The sequence below is a fragment of the Onthophagus taurus genome, chromosome 7, assembly GCF_036711975.1.
Source record: "Onthophagus taurus isolate NC chromosome 7, IU_Otau_3.0, whole genome shotgun sequence".
Lineage (NCBI taxonomy): Eukaryota > Metazoa > Arthropoda > Insecta > Coleoptera > Scarabaeidae > Onthophagus > Onthophagus taurus.
The window spans coordinates 4,024,097-4,051,845 of record NC_091972.1 but is presented as its reverse complement, the minus strand read 5'-3'; the positions used below and the strand labels follow the sequence as shown (position 1 = coordinate 4,051,845).

The window sequence follows — 27,749 nt, the reverse complement described above, 5'->3', positions numbered from 1 at the left end:
TAACATTATTGGAGTCGTCAACTTTGAATGTGTGTCACGTAACGAATAAAGCCGTTTAGTTCTTTTGTTAAAAAATCAGTGTTGGTTGGTAATAAAAATTTTTAGCAATAAAAAAAATTAAATAGGACATATTAATAAGACCAATTTCTTAAAAATGCCCGAATGGTTTAGTTATGAACGTGTTTTTGAAAGAGTACGTATCAAATTACTACAGTGTTATGTTTTATCGCAATTATTTTTATTTCATTTGTTTTAGTTACCATTATTTTTTGTCGTTTGCATAGGCGTATTGATTTTTATTGGAATTTATTTTGCTTATGTTATTCTTTATCCACCTACTTCACCTATCGATGCACAAAATGATAATGTAACACATTATTTATAAGAAACAAACGTTTATTATTTATTTACTTTTATTTTTGTAATCTAAAAATAAAATAAAATGGGAACTAAAAGAAAATTGTTTTAATCCGGACCTGTTTTAAACTTGAAAACAGATATGTCAATATTTTTAAGGTTAAACAAGCGCAGTCGTCTTCCGGTCATCAGAAGTATCGTTGACATAGAGAAGAAAACTTCGTTTGGACAATTCATTCCAAATTATTCGTGCTTTTAAACCAAACTTCTAAACATGTCCTCTACCGTAAAGGTAAGATTTAAAATTTATTAAATAAATCGATTTCTAATAAATATTCTATATTTACTGCTTTTAGATTGGAATAATTGGAGGTACAGGTTTGGATGACCCAGATATTTTAAAAAATCGGAATGAAAAGCAAGTTACAACTCAATTTGGGGATCCATCAGGTGGTAAAATCGTTGAAGGTGAGATTGAGGGTGTGCCATGCGTAATTGTATCACGTCACGGTCCAACCCATGATATTAACCCATCTAATGTTAATTATCGAGGGAATATTTGGGCTTTAAAAGATGCTGGTTGTACTCATATTATTGCAACAACCGCAACAGGATCTTTAAAAGAAGAAGTACAACCTGGGGATTTAGTAGTTGTTGATGATTTCATTGATAGGTAAATAAAAAGAAATAATCCTAAAAAACATATTAAATGAAGCATTTTAGAACTCAGGGAAGAAAACAAACTTTTTATGATGGAAGTGAGAATGGTTTACCAGGACTTTTCCATCTTCCTATGAATCCACCTTTTTCACAACCACTCAGGGAAGTTATTATGAACACAGCTGAAGAATTAGGGTTGAAGCATCATAAACAAGGCACTGTTGTTTCTATCGAAGGACCTAGGTTTTCATCAAAAGCTGAAAGTAAAATTTTTCAAATGTATGGAGGAGCAGTTATTAATATGTCTACTGTTCCTGAGGTAATAATATCATTACAAATAAAAATTAATGATTTTAATCCTTAATTTTAATGGTGTTAATAGGTCAACTTAAATAAGATTACATTTTTAATGTTTATTAAGATATTTTTGGTTGGTTTAGTAGTTGATAGAAAAATATAAAATCCAGTTAAATTTAATTAAATAATAACTATGATTATGTTAATCTTATCACAGTTGCTTTTAGAGATGCATTTATCCTTGTACTCATTTCAAAACTTTTTTTATAGATCATGATTACATCATACAGTTTATTTCATTAGTTTCAACAGAATTATAATTTAAATAATCTGAAATTAGATATTTGATGTTTCCAATTTCATCTTATTATATGTATTCTGGTATGGTCTTTGAAACTTATTGTGGTTGTATTGAAACAATGTCTGTAATTATTGTTCAACTCAGTTTCTATGTAGAGTTTAATGTGTTCTAATATCCTTGATTATTACATGCTTTATAATAATGGGCAAATAAAATTCTCTACATTGATGCATCAGGGAGCAAAAATTTTACAGGGTATTGTGTAAGAGTACAATTTGCTACAACTTTTGTTGTAAAAGTTTTTCACCTCTGTCAAGTTGGCACTACATCTTGCAATTTGAATAAAAAAAATTATTGCATTAATTCTCGCTTAATTTGTTGTAATTTGTCGCGTCTTTTTTTATAAACAATATTTGAAATATTGCATTTTTGAGGTAGTGCTAACTTGACAGTGGGAATCTATGGTAAAGAGTGAAGATAACAAAAAACTAATGACGTCATAAATTGTCGCTTAATTTGTTGTAATTTATCGTAAAGTTTACAAATTTGTCGCGCCAATCGCGTGATGCAGTAAGTAAATCTAAGGCTGTGCAACATGGTAAAAAAACATGAAACAAAAAACTTGCTAGACATCAGTTAGAAGAACAGGATAATATAAAGGTAGAAACGTGCGGATTGTTCATAGACGCTGAGTACAGCTTCCTAGGAGCAAATTGTAAATAAAGTGCCCTTTCTTCGCATACCAATAAGTAAATGTTTATTACAAAATAAAGTCTAATTGTTTCTTTTGTGTCTAGCGCTACTTGATATTTGGACAAAAATAACATCGAGTGTAAAACATTCATGCGCTACTAGATTAAAATGTTAGTTTGCTTTTTGATAGGGGAAGAAATGAATTTTTAAGAAAAACAAAATACTATCGTGAAAAGAATGTTTTTAGCATCTCAATAATAAAAAAAAATTTTGGCATTCCATTTAAAAAAAAGTTGATTTCTATAACTCAATAATTATAACTGATGGAATAAAACGTTTCATACAAAAAAGCTTTAGAATTAGCCTATATAAAATACCCAGCAAACAGTTTTAGTCCATCGATCAGTTGTACCAACCTCAACCCTGATAATTAAAAGTTTTCAACTATTTCAACAAATTTCTTCTATAACTCAATAATTATAACTGATGGAATAAAACGTTTCATACAAAAAAGCTTTAGAATTCGCCTATATAACATATCCAGCAAACAGTTTTAATCCATCGATCAGTTGTACCAACCTCAAGCCTGATAATTAAAAGTTTTCAAGTATTTCAACAAATTTCTTCTATAACTCAATAATTATAACTGATGGAATAAAATGTTTCATACAAAAAAGCTTTAGAATTCGCCTATATAACATATCCAGCAAACAGTTTTAATCCATCGATCAGTTGTACCAACCTCAAGCCTGATAATTAAAAGTTTTCAACTATTTCAACAAATTTCTTCTATAACTCAATAATTATAACTGATGGAATAAAACGTTTCATACAAAAAAGCTTTAGAATTCGCCTATATAACATATCCAGCAAACAGTTTTAATCCATCGATCAGTTGTACCAACCTCAAGCCTGATAATTAAAAGTTTTCAAGTATTTCAACAAATTTCTTCTATAACTCAATAATTATAACTGATGGAATAAAATGTTTCATACAAAAAAGCTTTAGAATTCGCCTATATAACATATCCAGCAAACAGTTTTAATCCATCGATCAGTTGTACCAACCTCAAGCCTGATAATTAAAAGTTTTCAAGTATTTCAACAAATTTCTTCTATAACTCAATAATTATAACTGATGGAATAAAATGTTTCATACAAAAAAGCTTTAGAATTCGCCTATAGAACATATCCAGCAAACAGTTTTAATCCATCGATCAGTTGTACCAACCTCAAGCCTGATAATTAAAAGTTTTCAAGTATTTCAACAAATTTCTTCTATAACTCAATAATTATGACTGATGGAATAAAACGTTTCATACAAAAAAGCTTTAGAATTCGCCTATATAACATATCCAGCAAACAGTTTTAATCCATCGATCAGTTGTACCAACCTCAAGCCTGATAATTAAAAGTTTTCAAGTATTTCAACAAATTTCTTCTATAACTCAATAATTATAACTGATGGAATAAAATGTTTCATACAAAAAAGCTTTAGAATTCGCCTATATAACATATCCAGCAAACAGTTTTAATCCATCGATCAGTTGTACCAACCTCAAGCCTGATAATTAAAAGTTTTCAAGTATTTCAACAAATTTCTTCTATAACTCAATAATTATAACTGATGGAATAAAATGTTTCATACAAAAAAGCTTTAGAATTCGCCTATAGAACATATCCAGCAAACAGTTTTAATCCATCGATCAGTTGTACCAACCTCAAGCCTGATAATTAAAAGTTTTCAAGTATTTCAACAAATTTCTTCTATAACTCAATAATTATAACTGATGGAATAAAACGTTTCATACAAAAAAGCTTTAGAATTCGCCTATATAACATATCCAGCAAACAGTTTTAATCCATCGATCAGTTGTACCAACCTCAAGCCTGATAATTAAAAGTTTTCAAGTATTTCAACAAATTTCTTCTATAACTCAATAATTATAACTGATGGAATAAAATGTTTCATACAAAAAAGCTTTAGAATTCGCCTATATAACATATCCAGCAAACAGTTTTAATCCATCGATCAGTTGTACCAACCTCAAGCCTGATAATTAAAAGTTTTCAAGTATTTCAACAAATTTCTTCTATAACTCAATAATTATAACTGATGGAATAAAATGTTTCATACAAAAAAGCTTTAGAATTCGCCTATATAACATATCCAGCAAACAGTTTTAATCCATCGATCAGTTGCACCAACCTCAAGCCTGATAATTAAAAGTTTTCAAGTATTTCAACAAATTTCTTCTATAACTCAATAATTATAACTGATGGAATAAAATGTTTCATACAAAAAAGCTTTAGAATTCGCCTATATAACATATCCAGCAAACAGTTTTAATCCATCGATCAGTTGTACCAACCTCCAGCCTGATAATTAAAAGTTTTCAAGTATTTCAACAAATTTCTTCTATAACTCAATAATTATAACTGATGGAATAAAATGTTTCATACAAAAAAGCTTTAGAATTCGCCTATATAACATATCCAGCAAACAGTTTTAATCCATCGATCAGTTGTACCAACCTTAACCTTGATAATTAAAAGTTTCAAGTATTTTCAAAATTTCTTCTATAACTCAATAATTATAACTGATGGAATAAAACATTTCATACAAAAATAATGCAGAATTATCCTACGATTTTCGTCAAATTGAAAATATGATATCACCAGCGTGTAGAGAATGTCCTAAAACATATTACTGCCAAATATATTGAAAGTAGTACCCATAGTGTGGCTAAAAAAAAATAAGGCGCTTACTCTGAATCAGGCTGTATAAATTGTGCAATAAAAAACTTACCGAAAGACCGCGTCTATTTTACATTTAATAAAATAACATTTTCTCTTATAAATTATTTGTTATATCTCAATTTTAAGTCATAGACCGGGTGTCAAGTTAGCTCTACCTCACATATACAACATACTAAAATCATAAGCAAAATTGTTACACGTCATCAATACGTTACTATGGTAACTGTAATCGTAATTCTGTAATTCGTCAATTTGGTTTGAAAAACAAGCGTGGTAACGTTTGATGACGTACAGGATGTCCAAATTTCGATGGGTTTGCAGGGTAGAATCCAATGGTGCACGTAGAAATAATAATAAGTAATTTTTCTAGTCATCACGGTTTTTGAGTTATAAAGAGTTAAGTATTTTAGAAGTTGAGTATTCAGTATTTGAGTTGTGTTTATAACTCAAAAAACCGCGATGACGAGAAAAATTCTACGTGCACCATTGAATTCCACGTGAAAAAATCAAAGAAATTGTATATATAGAAGCAGTTGTAAACATTAAAACTTGAAGCCAACGCAACACGCGGTTTGTTTACTAACAACCTTTGTCGAAACCAGTTGAAACAATGAACGTGCACAGATCGGACCATCGGCCGATTATCGCCGAATACTCCCGAATATTATTTTAGCTCCTAGAATAAGACATACACTAAAATAACGAATCCTATTTGCGAATCAATAAATCTTCAAAGTCGTTCTTCTTTCGATTCATTTTTCTTCATTTTTATTTATATATATTTATACATTTAGTGTACCACTAAAAAGTTAGAAATAGAACTTATCAATCAAAATAGTACATACTTGTATGGTTTACCAAGTATGTATATTGTTTCTAGGTCCTGTGACTAATTTAAAAGATTACAAGATTATATTTATTGTGTTTAATATTTCAAAATCTTATTAAAACTTGACAAAGATATAGAAAAAAATTCATTCTACAATTTATAAAATTATTACGGCAATAATTTTTGGATACGCCACTGGATAAAGTCTGACCAATTTCATCTAATTCGTACACGCCACTGTTGCTAGGACCAAGGTCTATTTTGTTTGCAAACAAATGCTCTTGCGTTGGCTTCAAACCGGTATACGGGCGAACATAGGCGATGCGGCTTCTATATATACAATTTCTTTGGAAAAAATCTATTAGAACCCGTTTTTACTTTTTTACTAAGTTTCCGGATAGCCGAGATACAGGAGGTTTCTGAAAATCGTAAATTTCAAATACTCCCTGTATATCAAAAACGAAGAGGGCTATAAAAATTTGGTTTGCGCCATTGCAAGTTTCACAAAAAAGTAGCTCAGGTTCGCGAAAGCCGCAACTTTCTATCTTTCATAATAACTGAGATACCCTGCAAACCCATCGAAATTTGAACACCCTGTACAACCGTTTTGCTCATGATTTTAGTATGGTGATGTTGGTTTTTCACCATTGAGCCTTACATCATTAATACGCTACTATCGTAACTGTAATTGGTCAATTGTGACTTTAATATGACGTCATAGCAATCCTTAGTAACGTTTGATTTTAAAGTACAATACCTCAAAAATTATTCATAAAAAAGGACGCGACAAATTTGTAAACATTACGATGTATAGTTTTTTTTTATTCAAATCGCAAGATGTAGTGCCAACTTGACAGACGTAAATTTTTCTGTATCATGTTCCGGACACCGATTTTTTTTACACTTCTAATTCTCATATTTTTGAAAAATTCTCTACATTGATGCATCTGGCAGCAATAATCTTATAGAGCATTGTGTTAAGTTTACAATATGCTACAACTTTTGTTGTAAAAGTTTTTCTGTATCATGCTCCGGATACCGATTTCTTTTATCACTCTTCCAATTTTCATATTTTTGAAAAATTTCTCTACGTTGATGCTACAAATATTTTTTCATATATGTATAGTGATAAATATTTTGGAGTAGATTCATGACATTCCATTTCATCAACAAGTCTTGTAAAGTTAGGTTTGTAATCAGTAATCACTGATGCTTAATCGAATAGATGCCATTAAGTGGTCATCAGTCAGAGAACTCATAAATTGCGATTTGATGTTTTTCATTTGAGAAAACACTGCTTCACACAGATATGTGGAACCTAAAAAATGCAAATATCCTCATTGTCACCAATCTCAATAATGAATATTTTTCTTCTGGTAATATATTCCAAAAATAATTTTCATTTGCACATGCTTTCACAATTATATCTGAGCCGATGAATTCAATTGATAAGTATGAGCTAGATTTGATGAAATATTCTCGTTATTGAATTCTCCAAAAGGAAATAAAATAAATTCAAAAATCGGTTGAAGATTATTGAGATTTGCAAATCGTCACTCAAATTCTTGATTAAAATTTATTATTACATTCACCAGTAAGTTTAATATGTTCTTCTAAATTATAAAACAACAAGTTTTAATTTTGCTTTAATAGTATATTAAAAAACAAGTTTCGTAAGACACGTTTGAAATGCACGAATTCAAGTCGAAAAACGAGTGGCGAAGCCACGAGTTTTTTAATGAATGAGTGCTTTAATTTAAGTCTTATGAAACGTGTTTTTTATGCTATTTTTTGTAATTCGCGTTTTTATCCTTTTTTTTCTCAAAAATAAAGTAAATTTTGACAATGTAGGGAAATAGGTATGTACCAGTTGGTAATACCGTAACACTTGAAAATAGAAATTTGAATTGACAATTAGAAACTGTCAAAACACAAAATGTATTCACCTGACAAAAATGTTTCATGTACACCTCCCAAAATAAGAGAAATTGCTCAGAGTTCAATGTCCTCATCATTGTGGACCTTGTATTCGATGCTAAGAACACGTTTAAACATCCATAGACAAACATTGTCACATTGATAACTAGAAAAATTAATGACCCAATGTCACCAACTTGAACTTGTTCCATAAAATGTTACTAAAATCTCATTACAGCATCGGATGCTGTAAGGAGTCTCATTACAGCACCCGTTTGAGTACTGTTATAGCTTTCATTACCGTCGCGAATTACAAAAAAGCATTTACTTAACTGAACAACCTTTTTCTTCATTTACTTAACCTTTTTGTCAAGTTTGACGTACAATTTCACAGTCGACTACTGAATTTTCGATGATTTTAAATAGCATTAACGAAATACGTGTCTTTAGACTTAAATGACAATGTTTTTTAAAAAAATAATAATAGTAAAAAAAGTTTTAGAATTAAATTCCACATGAAATGAGGTAATAATGTATTAAATCCACCAAAAGGAAAAAAAAAATCTGTCAAAATTTAGGGGATTATCACCATTAATCAACCCTTTGAAATGCCTCAGTTGGCCTCAATTTCCTACCAATTAATACCTTCAGTACACACAAAACGTATACCAAATTTGGTTTTTCTAGCTTAATGTATTACGAAGATATTCAATGTTTTAAAAATTTAAGACCAAACTTTGAAGGACTATAACTCCTCAGACGTACAACTTAGTAGAGATAAGTTGCGTTAAATCATCTTAATTTATTGTCCTCTACATGTCCCTGCTCTGTGTCGGTTCTTATGTGAATCACCCTGTATATACAGGGTGTCAGATAAAAACGCCCCAAGCTGTAACTCTGTCATTTACATTCCGATTTTCATGAGCGAAGTATCAAATGAAATGGTTTGATGAATACTATGATTCATGCTACAAATATAATATAAATATATATATTTCCGAACATTCATATATGTATAACATTGAAATATCGTTTAATGACTGTTATCAGTTTTGCGCGTTATTTTTTTCCATGATACACTACAGTATTACAGAAGTGACTAAGACAATGTTCGGAAAATGGTTTAATTGTTTTTCTCTGCTAAAATTACAATTAATGTTAATGTATTGTACAGAAATGGGTTCAGAAAAAAAATCTGTATCCAAGAACGTGAAGAAAAACATACCAACCAATTTGAAAATCAAAAGTTGATAATCGTTTGAAATTGAAGGTGGCGTTGGAAAAAGTTTATTTGTAGCATGAATCATAGTATTCATCAAACCATTTCATTTGATACCTCGTTCATGAAAAACGGAATGTAAATGACAGAGTTACAGCTTGGGGCATTTTTTATCTGACATCCTGTATATACAGGCTGGTTAAGTTTTACTATACACTTACTAATATTAATCAATAGATGGCAGCACTACATCCTACAATGTACTTATTAGTTGCTAGATGGCAGCACTCTAGGTCTCAACACAAGACCTAGAACTAGAATCAATGCGGCTAAACCCGAATGTTTCTAGTTCTTGGTCTAGTTAGTTCTAGTTTTAGACCAGCACTATTACTAGAACTGACACAAGACCTAGAACTAGAATTAGTTGGGTTTAGCCGTCTTGAGAGACGTGCGGCTAAATCCGAATATTTCTAGTTCTCTTTCTAGTGTTAGTTCTAGTTGTTACTGCTTCGAGGCCGATTAGTGGAATTGCCGTTGTATAATAGCTTGAGGGATTAAAAATTTTTTGGGATTAATCAGATGCTTTAATCAAGACGTCATTTTCGGACTTGTTATCTCAATTTGAAAACCAACACGTCAATTTTTTCTTTTCTTATACAATATTATTAATATTAATCAACAGATGGCAGCACTACGTCCTACATATCACTTATTAGTTGCTAGATGGCAGCACTCTAGGTCTCAACACAAGACCTAGAACTGGAATCATTCGGGTTTAGCCGTCTTGAGAGACGTGCAGCTAAATCCGAATGTTTCTAGTTCTAAGTCTAATGTTAGTTGTAGTGACAATGATAGGTAGCGCTAGTTAGCATCAGATATCACTATGTTGCATATTTTTATTGCACTATCACCAGAACTAACACAAGACCTAGAACTAGAATCATTCGGGTTTAGCCGTGTTGAGAGACGTGCGGCTAAACCCGAATGTTTCTAGACGGCCGGCAATATCTGGAAGTTCCCTCGTGTAATTTTTGCTTAAAACTGACCAATAGCAACCCTTCTTTTTAGCGCTTCAATTTAAAACACTCCTCCGAATTAAAAAATGAGCATAGTCACAGAATAACCAGAAGTGACACTAGCGGTATCCCGCCAAATCTGACGCCATATTATAGCGAGTTGCTAAGGTATGCTGTTATTGCTGGTAAAGATTTGGCAGAATATCCGCAGTGGCACTTCTGGTTATTCTATGCCTTTGGTAACTCGCAATAAGATGGCGGATTTTACATCGAGGTCACAAAACGAGGTGCCGTCAACATCAAACGAATCGACATCAGTGTCATTTCTGGTTATTCTGTGCCTTGAACTTCCCTAGCGCCCTCTAAGGGGATGATATTCACAACCCCTTTGATTTTTTTATAACAACTTTTTAACGCCATGGATTGACATAAAAAAATATGGGTTGTAAAGTTTATTCTTTATTGCTACTTTTTTGTGTCTTTAGTTTTTTCGTTAAAGATAATAGTTTTAGCGTAAAAAAAGTAAAGTATGCTGCATTGTACAGTAAAACGGTTCTATTATTAAAAAAAGAAATTTCTTTATTGCTGGCTATGGAAGTTGTGCACTTCCTAGGATTTAGTACTAACTAAATAACACCAAATAATTGTGATTTTCATAAGAAAGCCATAAATAAGATGAATGTCTGTCTGAACAAATTACGTTGTTTTAAACAATATTAAAAAATTGATACTCTTTCTTAATAAGAGTCAAAAATTATTAATAATCATCAACAATTATGAGGATTCACCGTATATGAAATTTACAAGTTCTCAGAGCCACTTTTAGAATAATTTTAGTTAAACATGGCGGCACATACCGGTGCATGGCACGATATTTTATTTTTTTACACGGAAACTATTAACTTTAAGGAAAATACTAAATCAAGGGGGTGGTGAATTTCATCTCCTTAGAGAGTGCTAGGGAAGTTTAAGGTATGCTTGAAAATAAGGTCTTAACCAGTAGTACAAAGTTTCAAAGACTCTATGTTTATATAAAAACCTTGTGCTATTTTGGCAAGAACTACGTAAAGTTTCCCGATTAAAAACTGAACCACCCTGTATATATATATATATATAGCTTTTACTGATATAATAAAAATAACTACAACCATTACCCCAATAACATTATATGGTTTCAATCTTTTTCAAACTCTGCTCATGAATATGTATTTAAAATTATAACGTGATTCATAAAAATATCTTTATAAATAAGAATTTTTTAGGTTGTATTAGCAAAAGAAGCAGGACTTCTTTACTCAGCAATTGCCTTGGTAACTGATTACGATTGTTGGAAAGACGACTACCAAACGGTTTCGCACAACGTTGTTCTACAAAGTTTCCAAAATAACGTCGAGAAGCTGAAAACCCTTTTAATTGCAGCCGTCCAAAAGGTTGCCGCGAAAAATTGGGATAAAGAAATTCAAGAATTACAGGTATTTATATTAATTTATGTAGCTATTTTCTTTCTGTACACTATGCACAGTGTTCCTTTTAAATTTCTTCTTCCATTCCAATTTTTCACAAAATTTCCATTTCTAAAATCCTATCCTTTCCCTTTTCCAGATTGCCCTAGGATTAAAAACTCATAGAAGTTGTAAATGCCCCCCTAAAACTTAAAACTGGAAGCAACTAAAAAATTGAATTTGAATTGAGTATAATGTATACTTCTTTATTTTTACAGGAAATTCGCGTTATATATTAAATAATATAAAAAGATCATTTTAATAAATCTCTTTTTTTTTAATATTGTTTTTTCAAGTCAATTAATTTCTTTTATTAAAAATAAATTTATGTTAATTTAGATGTTCTTTTTTTTTAATTTATTTAAATATTAACACAATCATCCTATTTTTTTTATTTACCTTAAAATTAACATTTATTAATATTCCCAAAAATAATGATCAAACAACACAATTTAAAAATTTTTATATTTTTTACCTTAAATTGTGTTGTTTAAACAAACTACTTTTTAACTTCCATAATAATAACATAAATTTCCAGTATTAATCTAAATCGTACAATAAATTATGATGTTTAATAATCCACAAATTTTGTAATTAAATTATTATTTATAAAAAAAAAAATAATGGTAAGTACAGTCTTCCTATTAAAAAAATAATTACATACTCATTATTCAACAAGCTTTGTTTTTTCTTACACATTCACATTAAAGATCTGGCGAAACGTTTTTCCTACGCACATATTTATTGAAATAATCTGGCCTCCAACACTTGCACGATCCCGGAATTAAGAACCAGTCGTAAAATAATCGCACTTGGAAACAACCCAAATTATCAATTCCATCGCAATGCATCGGTTTTTGTGTTGTTGCATCCACAGGTGCCGCTTGAAGCCCTGCTCTTTTATGTAGATATTGTTGATAATTCTAAAAGATCAAGAAAAAAAATTTGTTTGAATCGATTTTTTAGATAAAAATTAATTCTCTTACTTGGAAATCTTGTACAGATGGAGGTTGCGAAGCACTAACGGGTGATCTTTGAGGATTTCCCAAATCGGAACTTGATAAAACGGTATCTGGATAATAAATTTCGGCAACTAATAAACTGGACCATCTCGGTGAAGATAAACATCCACCGTCTAAGTAGTGACATCTTGATTGTAGGCATCTAAATAAGCATTAAAAAATCAAAAAAAAAATTAAAATGATTCTTTTATTTTTACCTAGTTACTTCTACAGTTTGAGTAAAGTAACCTTCATAAGGAATTTGTACAACATATCTCCAAATTCCTTGATAATTCTTCGCAAAAACTGGGGTAGCATATTCAACTTTAGCAGGACAAGGAGTTGGTGGTCCTTCATATCTCGTTGGAACATCATCTCGTCTTTCAATTGGCATTTGAGACGATGATGTTGGCTGGGAATTTGGATCACCATTTATCGCTTTGTACAACATACACCAAACACCGCCTTGGTCGCAAAATTTTCTGCTTTTTCTTGTTTTTATTTTTAAATCTTCTTCGCCTTTTTTAATTTCATCTTTATGCTTTTCTTCATTTTCCTTTACGTCCCTTCTAATACGATCATTAGCTTTGCTATAAGTACCAATCCTAAAAAATATATTTGTCGTTCAATACTTTCAAAAATAAAAACTGTATCTTCGTGACGCTAAACTCGTGTATTATGTGACATGATTATGAAAATGTTGCCGTTTTCGCATGTTTCAGAGTTTGTCACGCAATTTTTTTTATGTAAGAAACAAAAATTTTTTAGTTACAAAACACGATGTCAAAATAAACGTTTTACTTACGTGTTTTCGTTAATTCCGTCATCTTGTAATTGGGCTACTTTCGGTAAAGTTTGATCCGCTTTTAAAATGGGAAGAGTTCTACTTAAATATTTTAGAGTCATATTTTTAATTAAATCACTAAAAAAAATGGGTTGATTATATTGCTTAATAAAGAATTTTTGTGTTTACAATGGGTAAGGTGATCCCATAACGTTTTGTCCCATCGGATTTTTCGGTATTGATCCTTTATTTAAATCGCCGCAAAGATTAAAGGGGGCATTATTAGGAACTTTTTCGATTTCTTCTCGACAATTTACAGCTGAAAATGAATAAGGGGGAGGTCGAACCCGCGGCGGTTCAGCGTTTGGTGATTCAATAAACGCGTAATAACCTTCTGGTGGTTCATCTGATTCTTTTCCTCTTTGATTTTCCTCCGCGTTAAGATGGTTTGAAGATATTAATATAAAAATCTAAAACAAAAAATTTATTGTATAAGATCGATTGAAAAGCTGTTCGATTAATTCACAAATCGGTTACAAACGATTTAGACTTAATTAAATCATATATATCTTTGAAAATTGTGCAGTTTGTATCTATACGTTATAGATGTAGCACCTCGGCCGCAAGTGACCTTGAACCAACCTCGGCTTGGTTACATAACAGATTGTTCTAAATTGTTATTGAACTAAAAGTAGAACTAACACTAAACCTAGAACTAGAATCATTCTGGTTTAGCCGTCTTAAGATACGTACGGCATTCGTGTTTAGCCGTACGTCTCTTAAGACGACTTAACCCGAATGTTTCTAGGTCTAGTATTAGTTCTAATGCTAGTATTAGTTCTTGTTTTTGTTGTTATCCAGCGTTAGATTATTGGATATTGTTCATTGAACTAAGGGGCCAAATTGAAGATATTTTCTTAATAATGTTTTAACCACAACTTAATAATCACAAAGATATAGAACGTTAAAGTTGAACTAATGGCCGTGCATTTCTTACCACATACGGTATTACACTACGTTTAAATTCAAACTGCGAGGGGTTACTTAAACAATGCATAATTAACAAAAATAATAAAATCTTGGTAATATAGCAGTTATGGGTATTTAAAAATGTGTTAAAATACTCAAAAACTGGTGTTTTTTTGTTGAGAACCGCTGATACCATGTTTTTATTGCTGCCAATCCAGTTGATTACAGTTGATTTGGTTACTTACCAGCGGACATGTCATTTAACGTCAAAATTAAATGTCTATTATTTAAATGAAATTAATTTAAATTATTAATTATTAAATTTAACATCTATTATTTCTTTTAAGAAATTACGTATTATCTAAAATAACAAAACTACCGAAACAATAAATTGTCTCCATTTACAGCTCCTTTAAAAATTAGGATGGCATTAACAAATATTTTTATTGTTCTTTACTGAATATCAGCGATTCTCAAAAATGGACGTTAAATTATTTAAAAAATTAACATACGATATCTATGTAACTATTAAGTTTTAAACTGAAGTTTTCTCTTCAGTTTGACCCCTAGTGCCTACCTTTTAGTCTGCTCCGTATGTTATAAATCATCCTGTATATATGTATATCTCATAGAAGTTGATTATTCGCTTATTAAATTCGTTATTTTTTTTTTACCGTGTTCTGATTACCTAAATATAGGGTTTAACAGGTCTATTTCTTATTGTTTTAGAATAAAGTTAAAAATAAACTTTTTTTTAGTGTCAAAGAAATTAAATTTACAGTTTCCTGTAAATTATAACTAAAAATTAAAAATCATTTTTCTGATATTTGAAACAAATACATTTGTTGAACTATTTAATTTATATTTGTTTTACACAAAAGTTGGAATAGATTATATTATTTCACATTTTTTATTAATACATATATAATATTATTATTAAATGACTTAATAAATTATTGATAGATGGTGCTCATATATTTTTTTTTAATTCAAATAAACGGCAACATTTGTTTGTATTAAAAAATTTTCTCAAGTGTCAAATTAAAAATCATGTTTTTTAAGATGGAGATAAGAGAAAATAAAGTAAATTTTATATAAATTTTTAGTAGAATAATTTTTAGTTATAGTACCATAATTTACAGGAAACTGTAAATTTAATTTCTTTGACGATACTAAATAAAAGTTTATTTTTTGCTTTATTCTAAAACAATAAGAAATAGACCTATATTTTTGTAATCAGAAAAAAATAACGAATTTAATAAGCGAATAATCAGTGGGTGTTTCCATTTAAAAAAACGAACATTGTCATAATATCTCAAAATCTAAAACCGAAAAATTTTTTTTGGCTACATCATCAAATTCTCTGCAAAAAAGTGTCCCTATAATGTCTGAGTTATAATACTCCACCTATAATAATAACCAAGATAATTACACTTGCTGGTTTCCTGGGTTACAGTTTCCTGTAAATTACGGTTCTATAACTGAAAATTAAAAAAACATATTTCTGATATTTGGAACAAATATATTTGTTGAACTGTTTAATTTATATGTGTTTTACACAAAAATTGGAATAGATTGCATTATTTCACATTTTTTATTACGATTTAATATTATTTTTAAATGACTTAATAAATTATCGATAGATGGCGCTCATATGCTTTGTTTTAGTTAATTCAAATAAACATAGCAACATTTGTTTGTATTCAAAAATTTTCTGAAGTGTCACTTTAAAAATCCTGTTTTTAAGATCAATTACGAAAATTTTGAAAAGTTTGACATGTTAGATATTAAAAAATGATTTGTTTTTAAATACCAGAATTTATCTTCGTATTTAAGTGTTAACTTTTTAGATTTTACCTACCGCCCCGTAACTTACAGGAAACTGTAAATTTAATTTCTTTGACGATACTTAAAAAAAGTTTATTTTTTGCTTTATTCTAAAACAATAAGAAATAGACCTATATTTTTGTAATCAGAAAAAAATAGCGAATTTAATAAGCGAATAATCAGTGGTTGTTTCCATTTAAAAAAACGAACATTGTCATAATATCTCAAAATCTAAAACCGAAAAATTTTTTTTGACTACATCACCTAATTCTCTGCAAAAAAGTGTCCATACAATATCTGAGTTATAATACTCCACCTATAATAATAACCAAGATAATTGCACTTGCTGGTTTTACGATATTTTCAATTTTGGCCTCTAGGGGAAAAACAAAAGGCGATAGCGCTTTGAGGTTTTTGACATTAGCAGTTTCTCGAAAAACGAGATCATGACATGTAAGCTACTTTTTTTCTAACTCTTATAGTTTCCGAGATAGCCTGTTCGGACATCGAATTTGAACCACCCTGTTTATAATAATCATTATTTTCAAGCGTATGATACACTCCTAAAGTTTGGTCCATTCCTCCTGACTCACCCTGTATATTGAATGCATAATATTCAGACTTAATTAAGTTATATATCATTACAAATAATACGGCTTTGTATCTATATTTCATAGAAGTAGCTCCTCGGTCGAAACCGACCTCGTGTTAATGGTATAAATGACCTCAAATCAGCACTTATTTTCAACAACTCCGTATCCCAATCAAATGGAATCTAGAGAGATTTCATTTTTATTAAAGATTATTATAACTTGACAAAATCTATAATAATTTTGATGTATTTAAAATAATTAATTATAATTCTCTACATCATTTTTAATACATTCTGTAGATTGGAATGACCGAAAAAAACAACAAATAAAAAAAATAATGAAACAGGTAGAGGTGGGCGCCAAGTTATTTGACCTTCATGACCCCAATTCCAACCAAGTTCGAGTGCCATTGTGACAGTCCAAGTGAAATATCGTGTATACGCCACTGTACGGTACTGAAAAACCGTTTCGCCTTAATAATTGTAACTGTTTTTCACGATTGAAGACACACTCGGTGTTATTTTCATTTTTAAACATTTCTCAATCATTTCAAATTCTAAATTACTTTTGTAAACCGGAAGGAATAAACGTCTCGTTATTTTCGTTCGAGTACATAGTCTACTTTCTTTGATTTCTAAGGTACACAATTTCTTTCCTTCCGGGATACTCCATTTAAAAAAGAAGCGTTCTACAAGAAAACCCACTTCTTACAAATTGGTTTTGATGTAAAATTTCGTCACAATGTGACTATTTTCGATTCCGTTATATAAATTTTACGGTAAATCTTTTTAGATAGATGTTTTTCAATCTACATCATCATCACCTCTTTACATCTCATTTTAGAAATTTGATTTTTATCTTAATAATTTTAAATTCAAATATTTTTTACAATTTTATTAAGTATAGCGGGATTTAAAGTTAGACCCAATCTTTTGATGTCTTCTACAAGATCAACCTGTTTAGCTATATAAAGCTTCTTCATGTTCCATTAGGTCAAATGGAAGTCTAAAACCGGTATTAGAACTGCTGCGATTAATTGTTCCTGTCTTCTCGTTCGTGCATCGTGGAATCCTGTAAAAGAATTGTATCTTGTTCGAAACAATACTAAAATATCTTCTTTGAGAACTTCTTCTACGTACTTGTTATTGACGTAGGAAATGCGAAGGAAATTTTAAAACAAATACTTTGTTGAACTTCCTTGGTTATGTTAATAATCAAAAAGTGAAAGCTTTTAGTACTTAAAAATTCAAACGACAATGTGCGCTTAAAGTTGTTATTATTGAAATGTGTATATTTACAAAAGATTATCTATCAATTAAAGGGAACGATCTCGTTTCCTTTTCCGAGATATGTAGATTTGTGTCAGTTGTAGAATTTCCGTCCCGTTAAATGTATCAACAACTATTTTCAAGTTGAGAGTCATTTCAATTCACTTCGCGTCCAATATAATCGATAAGATTTAAATTAAAAAATACTTTGCATATCAATATGTTTTTGTTAACTTAACTTTTCGGTTTAAAACTCGATTTAAAGCGGAAATTTGTGTTTGTTTTATTAAACCGGATCACGACTTGAAAATTTACAGTTGGCTTAATTAGTATTTCGTTACATGGAAATGGTACGATTCCATATGGTTAACAGTGTCAACAGTTATGTGTTGACGCCTTTTATTAGCTGTAAATTGAGTAATGTGCGGCGAAAAATTAATCTTTTTAATATATTTTTGATTAAATCTTGGTGTAGATTTAAACGATTTTAAGTCAATCTTATATGTTATTAGAATTAACGGCTATTTGTGCAATATATATAAGTTGTTACACTTTAATGATCTCATACTTGCCAATCTTTCATCTTTTTTGGAAGCAAACAATAAGTAATAACTTTTAAATGTGTATGTACTATTATTCCATGATAACCTCATTTCTATTGTTTACCAGTCCAAATAGATTTCAGGGTGACATCGGCCTTGACTTCAAATTAGGAGAACTGATTTTTGTTTAGTATTCTGCAGTCATTGTTAATTAAAGTTAAAATCAAAATTAAGTTCCTAAATCTTTCTACAAATCACAATCAGCATCATTGATTTGATTGTGGTTGGTGAACTATTAAAGTTAGATAGACATAAAGTTCTGTATTAATGATCTGTATTACATTAGTTGAGATCCATCTCAGATATCGTATTTGTTAGCCACTATACAAGTAGTAAAGTTGAAAATTTGGCTAATTACGCTTCAAATGTTCACTAATAGAACGTAATTAGTTTAATTAGAAACTTTACATGAGATGTTAAATTGTAGCTTAAAGAATCTAGTTTATGTTATGATATAAAAATTATAAGATGATATTGAAATTTCCTGGAAAAAAATATTCAAGAAGAAATTGTCTAATTTATAAATCAAAGATAACGGGACATTTTTAAAAAATCATATCAACTGTATTTTTAAGAACCATGATATGATATATATGTTAAATTGAAGCTTAAAGATTCTAGTTTATGATATGATATAAAAACTATAAGATAGTATTATTGAAATTTCCTGGAAAATATTATTAAAGAAGAAATTGTCTAATTTATAAATCAAAGATAACGGGACATTTTCAAAAAATCATATTGACTGTATTTTTAAGAACCATGATATGATATATATGTTAAATTAAAGCTTAATGATTCTAGTTTATGATATGATATAATAACTATAAGATAGTATTATTAAAATTTCCTGGAAAAAATTTTTAAAGAAGAAATTGTCTAATTTATAAATCAAAGATAACGGGACATCTTCAAAAAATCATATCGACTGTATTTTTAAGAATCATGATATGATATATATCTTAAATTGAAGCTTAAAGATTCTAGATTATGATATGATATAAAAACTATAAGATAGTATTATTGAAATTTCCTGGAAAATATTATTAAAGCAGAAATTGTCTAAATTATAAATCAAAGATAACGGGACATTTTCAAAAAATCATATCGACTGTATTTTTAAGAATCAAGATATGATATATATGTTAAATTGAAGCTTAAAGATTCTAGTTTATGATATGATATAAAAACTATAATATAGTATTACTGAAATTTCCTGGAAAAAAATATTAAAGAAGAAATTGTCTAATTTATAAATCAAAGATAACGGGACATTTTCAAAAAATCATATCAACTGTATTTTTAAGAACCATGATATGATATATATGTTAAATTGAAGCTTAAAGATTCTAGTTTATGATATGATATAAAAACTATAAGATATTATTATTAAAATTTCCTGGAAAAAATTATTAAAGAGGATATTGTCTAATTTATAAATCAAAGATAACGGGACATTTTCAAAAAATCATATTGAATGTATTTTTAAGAATCATGATATGATATATATGTTAAATTGAAGCTTAAAGATTCTAGTTTATGATATGATATAAAAACTGTAAGATAGTATTATTAAAATTTCCTGTAAAAAATTATTAAAGAAGAAATTGTCTAATTTATAAATCAAAGATAACGGGACATTTTCAAAAAATCATATCGACTGTATTTTTAAGAACCATGATATGATATACATGTTAAATTGAAGCTTAAAGATTCTAGTTTATGATATGATATAAAAACTGTAAGATAGTATTATTAAAATTTCCTGAAAAAAATTATTAAAGAAGAAATTGTCTAATTTATAAATCAAAGATAACGGGACATTTTCAAAAAATCATATCGGCTGTATTTTTAATAATCAAGATATGATATATATGTTAAATTGAAGCTTAAAGATTCTAGTTTATGATATGATATAAAAACTATAAGATAGTATTATTAAAATTTCCTGGAAAAAATTATTAAAGAAGAAATTGTCTAATTTATAAATCAAAGATAACGGGACATTTTCAAAAAATCATATTGACCGTATTTTTAAGAACCATGATATGATATATATGTTAAATTGAAGCTTAAAGATTCTAGTTTATGATATGATATAAAAACTATAAGATAGTATTATTGAAATATCCTGGAAAAAATTATTAAAGAAGAAATTGTCTAATTTATAAATGAAAGATAACGGGACATTTTCAAAAAATCATATTGACTGTATTTTTAAGAACCATGATATGATATACATGTTAAACTGAAGCTTAAAGATTCTAGTTTATGATATGATATAAAAACTATAAGATAGCATTACTGAAATTTCCTGGAAAATATTATTAAAAAAGAAATTGTCTAATTTATAAATCAAAGATAACGAAACATTTTCAAAAAATCATATCAACTGCATTTTTAAGAATCGTGATATGATATATATGTTAAATTGAAGCTTAAAGATTCTAGTTTATGATATGATATAAAAACTATAAGATAGTATTATTAAAATTTCCTGGAAAAAATTATTAAAGAAGAAATTGTCTAATTTATAAATCAAAGATAAAGGGACATTTTCAAAAAATCATATCGACTGTATTTTTAAAAACCATGATACCATGATATATATGTTAAATTGAAGCTTAAAGATTCTAGTTTATAATATGATATAAAAACTATAAGGTAGTATAGTTGAAATTTTAGGGGAAAAAATTATTAAAGAAGAAATTGTCTTTTTATAAATCAAAGATAACGGGATATTTTCAAAAAATCATATGAACTATATTTTTAAGAATCATGATATGATATATATGTTAAATTGAAGCTTAAAGATTCTAGTTTATGATATGATATAATAACTATAAGATAGTATTATTAAAATTTCCTGGAAAAAATTATTAAAGAAGAAATTGTCTAATTTATAAATCAAAGATAACGGGACATTTTCAAAAAATCATATCGACTGTATTTTTAAGAACCATGATATGATATACATGTTAAATTGAAGCTTAAAGATTCTAGTTTATGATATGATATAAAAACTATAAGATAGTATTATTGAAATTTCCTGGAAAAAATTATTAAAGCAGAAATTGTCTAATTTATAAATCAAAGATAACGGGACATTTTCAAAAAATCATATCGACTGTATTTTTAAGAACCATGATATGATATATATGTTAAATTGAACCTTAAAAATTCTCGTTTATGATATGATATAAAAACTATAAGATAGTATTATTAAAATTTCCTGGAAAAAATTATTAAAGAGGAAATTGCCTAATTTATAAATCAAAGATAAAGGAACATTTTCAAAAAATCATATCGACTGTATTTTTAAAAACCATGATACCATGATATATATGTTAAATTGAAGCTTAAAGATTCTAGTTTATGTATGATATAAAAACTATAAGATAGTATTATTAAAATTTCCTGGAAAAAATTATTAAAGAAGAAATTGTCTAATTTATAAATCAAAGATAACGGGACATTTTCAAAAAATCATATTGACTGTATTTTTAAGAACCATGATATGATATACATGTTAAACTGAAGCTTAAAGATTCTAGTTTATGATATGATATAAAAACTATAAGATAGCATTACTGAAATTTCCTGGAAAATATTATTAAAAAAGAAATTGTCTAATTTATAAATCAAAGATAACGAAACATTTTCAAAAAATCATATCAACTGCATTTTTAAGAATCGTGATATGATATATATGTTAAATTGAAGCTTAAAGATTCTAGTTTATGATATGATATAAAAACTATAAGATAGTATTATTAAAATTTCCTGGAAAAAATTATTAAAGAAGAAATTGTCTAATTTATAAATCAAAGATAAAGGGACATTTTCAAAAAATCATATCGACTGTATTTTTAAAAACCATGATACCATGATATATATGTTAAATTGAAGCTTAAAGATTCTAGTTTATAATATGATATAAAAACTATAAGGTAGTATAGTTGAAATTTTAGGGGAAAAAATTATTAAAGAAGAAATTGTCTTTTTATAAATCAAAGATAACGGGATATTTTCAAAAAATCATATGAACTATATTTTTAAGAATCATGATATGATATATATGTTAAATTGAAGCTTAAAGATTCTAGTTTATGATATGATATAATAACTATAAGATAGTATTATTAAAATTTCCTGGAAAAAATTATTAAAGAAGAAATTGTCTAATTTATAAATCAAAGATAACGGGACATTTTCAAAAAATCATATCGACTGTATTTTTAAGAACCATGATATGATATACATGTTAAATTGAAGCTTAAAGATTCTAGTTTATGATATGATATAAAAACTATAAGATAGTATTATTGAAATTTCCTGGAAAAAATTATTAAAGCAGAAATTGTCTAATTTATAAATCAAAGATAACGGGACATTTTCAAAAAATCATATCGACTGTATTTTTAAGAACCATGATATGATATATATGTTAAATTGAACCTTAAAAATTCTCGTTTATGATATGATATAAAAACTATAAGATAGTATTATTAAAATTTCCTGGAAAAAATTATTAAAGAGGAAATTGCCTAATTTATAAATCAAAGATAAAGGAACATTTTCAAAAAATCATATCGACTGTATTTTTAAAAACCATGATACCATGATATATATGTTAAATTGAAGCTTAAAGATTCTAGTTTATGTATGATATAAAAACTATAAGATAGTATTATTAAAATTTCCTGGAAAAAATTATTAAAGAAGAAATTGTCTAATTTATAAATCAAAGATAACGGGACATTTTCAAAAAATCATATCGGCTGTATTTTTAATAATCAAGATATGATATATATATTAAATTGAAGCTTAAAGATTCTAGTTTATGATATGATATAAAAACTATAAGATAGTATTATTGAAATTTCCTGGAAAATATTATTAAAGAAGAAATTATCTAATTTATAAATCAAAGATAACGGGACATTTTCAAAAAATCATATCGACTGTATTTTTAAGAACCATGATATGATATACATGTTAAATTGAAGCTTAAAGATTCTAGTTTATGATATGATATAAAAACTATAAGATAGTATTACTGAAATTTCCTGGAAAAAAATATTAAAGAAGAAATTGTCTAATTTATAAATCAAAGATAACGGGGCATTTTCAAAAAATCATATCGACTGTATTTTTAAGAACCATGATATGATATGTATGTTAAATTAAAGCTTAAAGATTCTAGTTTATGATATGATATAAAAACCATAAGATAGTATTATTGAAATTTCCTGGAAAAAATTATTAAAGAAGAAATTGTCTAATTTATAAATCAAAGATAAAGGAACATTTTCAAAAAATCATATGAACTATATTTTTAAGAATCATGATATATAAAAACTATAAGATAGTATTATTAAAATTTTCTGGAAAAAATTATTAAAGAAGAAATTGCCTAATTTATAAATCAAAGATAAAGGAACATTTTCAAAAAATCATATCGACTGTATTTTTAAAAACCATGATATGATATATATGTTAAATTGAAGCTTAAAGATTCTAGTTTATGATATGATATAAAACCTATAAGATAGTATTATTGAAATATCCTGGAAAATAGTATTAAAGAAGAAATTGTCTAATTTATAAATCAAAGATAATGGGACATTTTCAAAAAATCATATCGTTTGTATTTTTAAGAACCATGATATGATATATATGTTAAATTGAAGCTTAAAAATTCTCGTTTATGATATGATATAAAAACTATAAGATAGTATTATTAAAATTTCCTGGAAAAAATTATTAAAGAAGAAATTGTCTAATTTATAAATCAAAGATAACGGGACATTTTCAAAAAATCATATCAACTGTATTTTTAAGAACCATGATATGATATATATGTTAAATTGAAGCTTAAAGATTCTAGTTTATGATATGATATAAAACCTATAAGATAGTATTATCGAAAAATCCTGGAAAAAAGTTATTAAAGAAGAAATTGTCTAATTTATAAATCAAAGATAACGGGACATCTTCAAAAAATCATATCGACTGTATTTTTAAGAACCATGATATGATATACCGTATTTTCTCGAATCTAATCCGCACCCTTTTTACAAATTTTGTATGCTCTAAAATCAAATGCGGATTACAATCGGATGTGGATTACATTGCAAAACCAACTTTTTTTACCATCATTGCATTTTTAAAATCGAGGTGCGGATTAGATTCGAGTGCGGATAAGATTCGAGAAAATACGGTATATGTTAAATTGAAGCTTAAAGATTCTAGTTTATGATATGATATAAAAACTATAAGATAGTATTATTGAAATTTCCTGGAAAATATTATTAAAGAAGAAATTGTCTAATTTATAAATCAAGGATAACGGGACATTTTCAATAAAATCATATGAACTATATTTTTAAGAATCATGATATGATATATATGTTAAATTAAAGCTTAAAGATTCTAGTTTATGATATGATATAAAAACTATAAGATAGTATTATTGAAATTTCCTGGAAAAAATTATTAAAGAAAAAATTGCCTAATTTATAAATCAAAGATAACGGGACGTTTTCAAAAAATCATATCGACTGTATTTTTAAGAACCATGATATGATATACATGTTAAATTGAAGCTTAAAGATTCTAGTTTATGATATGATATAAAAACCATAAGATAGTATTATTAAAATTTCCTGAAAAAAATTATTAAAGAAGAAATTGTCTAATTTATAAATCAAAGATAACGGGATATTTTCAAAAAATCATATGAACTATATTTTTAAGAATCATGATATGATATATATGTTAAATTGAAGCTTAAAGATTCTAGTTTATAATATGATATAAAAACTATAAGGTAGTATTGTTGAAATTTCCGGGAAAAAATTATTAAAGAAGAAATTGTCTAATTTATAAATCAAAGATAACGGGACATTTTCAAAATATCATATCGACTGTATTTTTAAGAACCATGATATGATATGTATGTTAAATTGAAGCCTAAAGATTCTAGTTTATGACATGATATAAAAACTATAAGATAGTATTATTGAAATTTCCTGGAAAAAAATTATTAAAGAAGAAATTGTCTAATTTATAAATCAAAGATAACGGGGCATTTTCAAAAAATCATATCATCTGTATTTTTCAGAACCATGATATGATATGTATGTTAAATTGAAGCTTAAAGATTCTAGTTTATGATATGATATAAAAACTATAAGATAGTATTATTAAAATTTCCTGGGAAAAATTATTAAAGAAGAAATTGTCTAATTTATAAATCAAAGATAACGGGACATTTTCAAAAAATCATATCAACTGTATTTTTAAGAACCATGATATGATATATATGTTAAATTGAAGCTTAAAGATTCTAGTTTATGATATGATATAAAAACTATAAGATAGTATTATTGAAATTTCCTGGAAAAAATTATTAAAGAAAAAATTGCCTAATTTATAAATCAAAGATAACGGGACATTTTCAAAAAATCATATCGACTGTATTTTTAAGAATCATGATATGATATATATCTTAAATTGAAGCTTTAAGATTCTAGTTTATGATATGATATAAAAACTATAAGATAGTATTATTGAAATTTCCTGTAAAAAATTATTAAAGAAGAAATTGCCTAATTTATAAATCAAAGATAACGGGACATTTTCAAAAAATCATATCGACTGTATTTTTAAGAATCATGATATGATATATATCTTAAATTGAAGCTTTAAGATTCTAGTTTATGATATGATATAAAAACTATAAGATAGTATTATTGAAATTTCCTGGAAAAAATTATTGAAGAAGAAATTGTCTAATTTATAAATCAAAGATAACGGGATATTTTCAAAAAATCATATGAACTATATTTTTAAGAATCATGATATGATATATATGTTAAATTGAAGCTTAAAGATTCTAGTTTATGAGATAATATAAAAACTATAAGATAATATTATTGAAATTTCCAGGAAAAAAATATTGAAAAAGAACGACTTAACGTCAAGAGTGTCTTCGAAATTGGGTTATCGTATTTTAGTTCATGTCATTCATTAAATCTTTTGATCAAATGAGTTTCTTTTGATCAACAGATTCGATTTTGATGAATGACAATGCTTATTATTTACTTTTTGGCAATCCAGTGTAAAACCGCTCAATAGATTTTCATTTTCAATCATTATGAGTGACCCAATTAACATATAATGGTAGTAATCTTACAAATCGTTGAGTAATAATGAATGCATTAAACTTCTCATTCCAAGAGTCCGTTTCAAATCATAAAGATTGTATTGAATTTTCAGAAAGTCACATTTTTTATTATCTATTTTAACTGTAAGCATTCTATTTATACAAGTCTCTTGTACATCTCTTTCAATATCCTCTTTCATTATTTTATCTTCTTCATCAATATCGATGATTTCTTTTTGAGCATCAAATTAACGAATACAATCTTAAGTCAATTTCTCTTCGTAGAACAATGTAATAAAATATATCACTTATAGTGTGTTATTTTCTTTCATAAAAACACGTTTTATATTGTTACTAAAATTTCGTAAGATGATGATTAAAAGTCACGTGTAATATATTATGATCGATTTCTAAAATTTCCTGTTAGATTTCTTCTACTATTTGTTAAAACTAACAAGGTGTACACAGGATATTACATAAACTCTATCTAAAATTGAATAAACCGTATAAGAGAGTTGGATTAATACCGAAAGAAAAAAAAAGAACAGTAAGTTTCTTCCGTGTTGTATAACTCATTACGTTTACGGTCTATAAATTTTGATTAAGCTTCTTTAAAAATGCATATAAAAGTTAATAATAAAAAATACTTACAAATATCGTAAAGAACTTCATTATTATTTAACTCATAAAAAAGTTAAAATCACTTTTTCACAAAAATTAAAACCACCAAATAAAGAAGAGGTGTTCTTTAAAAGTATTTCTTGGAAATTAACGGATCGTGTTCACTTTTTTTGTTATACACTTCGATGTGAAGTATCTGATGGTTGATGTCGTACTGTTTTATAAGTTGAGCGGTGCACTTCTTTAGGATACCCCAAGAAGTAGTAGTAGTAGTAGTTGAGGGGAGTAACGGTACCCGCATAGTTCCACTGAAAACTGGACAAACGCCGATTTACGTTGAATTATTAACACAGAGAAGAGAAC

At 27.6% G+C, this 27,749-nt stretch overlaps 2 protein-coding genes across 4 annotated transcripts; one reads left to right on the top strand and one right to left on the bottom strand.

Moving 5' to 3' along the window:
* The first annotated feature begins 516 nt into the window (after nucleotides 1–516).
* LOC111421382 (S-methyl-5'-thioadenosine phosphorylase-like) lies at nucleotides 517–12,640 on the top strand. 3 transcript variants are annotated; one of them, XM_023054524.2, is made up of 5 exons: nucleotides 517–649; nucleotides 714–1,030; nucleotides 1,081–1,336; nucleotides 11,312–11,521; nucleotides 12,555–12,640. In XM_023054524.2, exons 1-5 carry the CDS (start codon nucleotides 632–634, stop codon nucleotides 12,573–12,575), a joined length of 822 nt encoding a protein of 273 aa, XP_022910292.1. In that variant the 5' UTR covers nucleotides 517–631; the 3' UTR covers nucleotides 12,576–12,640. The 3 variants fall into 3 exon arrangements, with proteins under 3 accessions (XP_022910292.1, XP_022910293.1, XP_022910291.1); XM_023054525.2 differs by lacking the exon at nucleotides 12,555–12,640 and adding an exon at nucleotides 11,770–11,889; XM_023054523.2 differs by lacking the exon at nucleotides 12,555–12,640 and adding an exon at nucleotides 11,652–11,832.
* On the bottom strand, nucleotides 11,886–27,688 carry LOC111421381 (Spaetzle domain-containing protein 6). The gene is made up of 6 exons (XM_023054522.2): nucleotides 27,417–27,688; nucleotides 13,526–13,806; nucleotides 13,358–13,474; nucleotides 12,771–13,157; nucleotides 12,538–12,715; nucleotides 11,886–12,474 (listed from the first exon to the last, which is right to left on the bottom strand). Exons 1-6 carry the CDS (start codon nucleotides 27,435–27,437, stop codon nucleotides 12,256–12,258), a joined length of 1,203 nt encoding a protein of 400 aa, XP_022910290.2. The 5' UTR covers nucleotides 27,438–27,688; the 3' UTR covers nucleotides 11,886–12,255.
* Nucleotides 27,689–27,749: the final 61 nt, after the last annotated feature.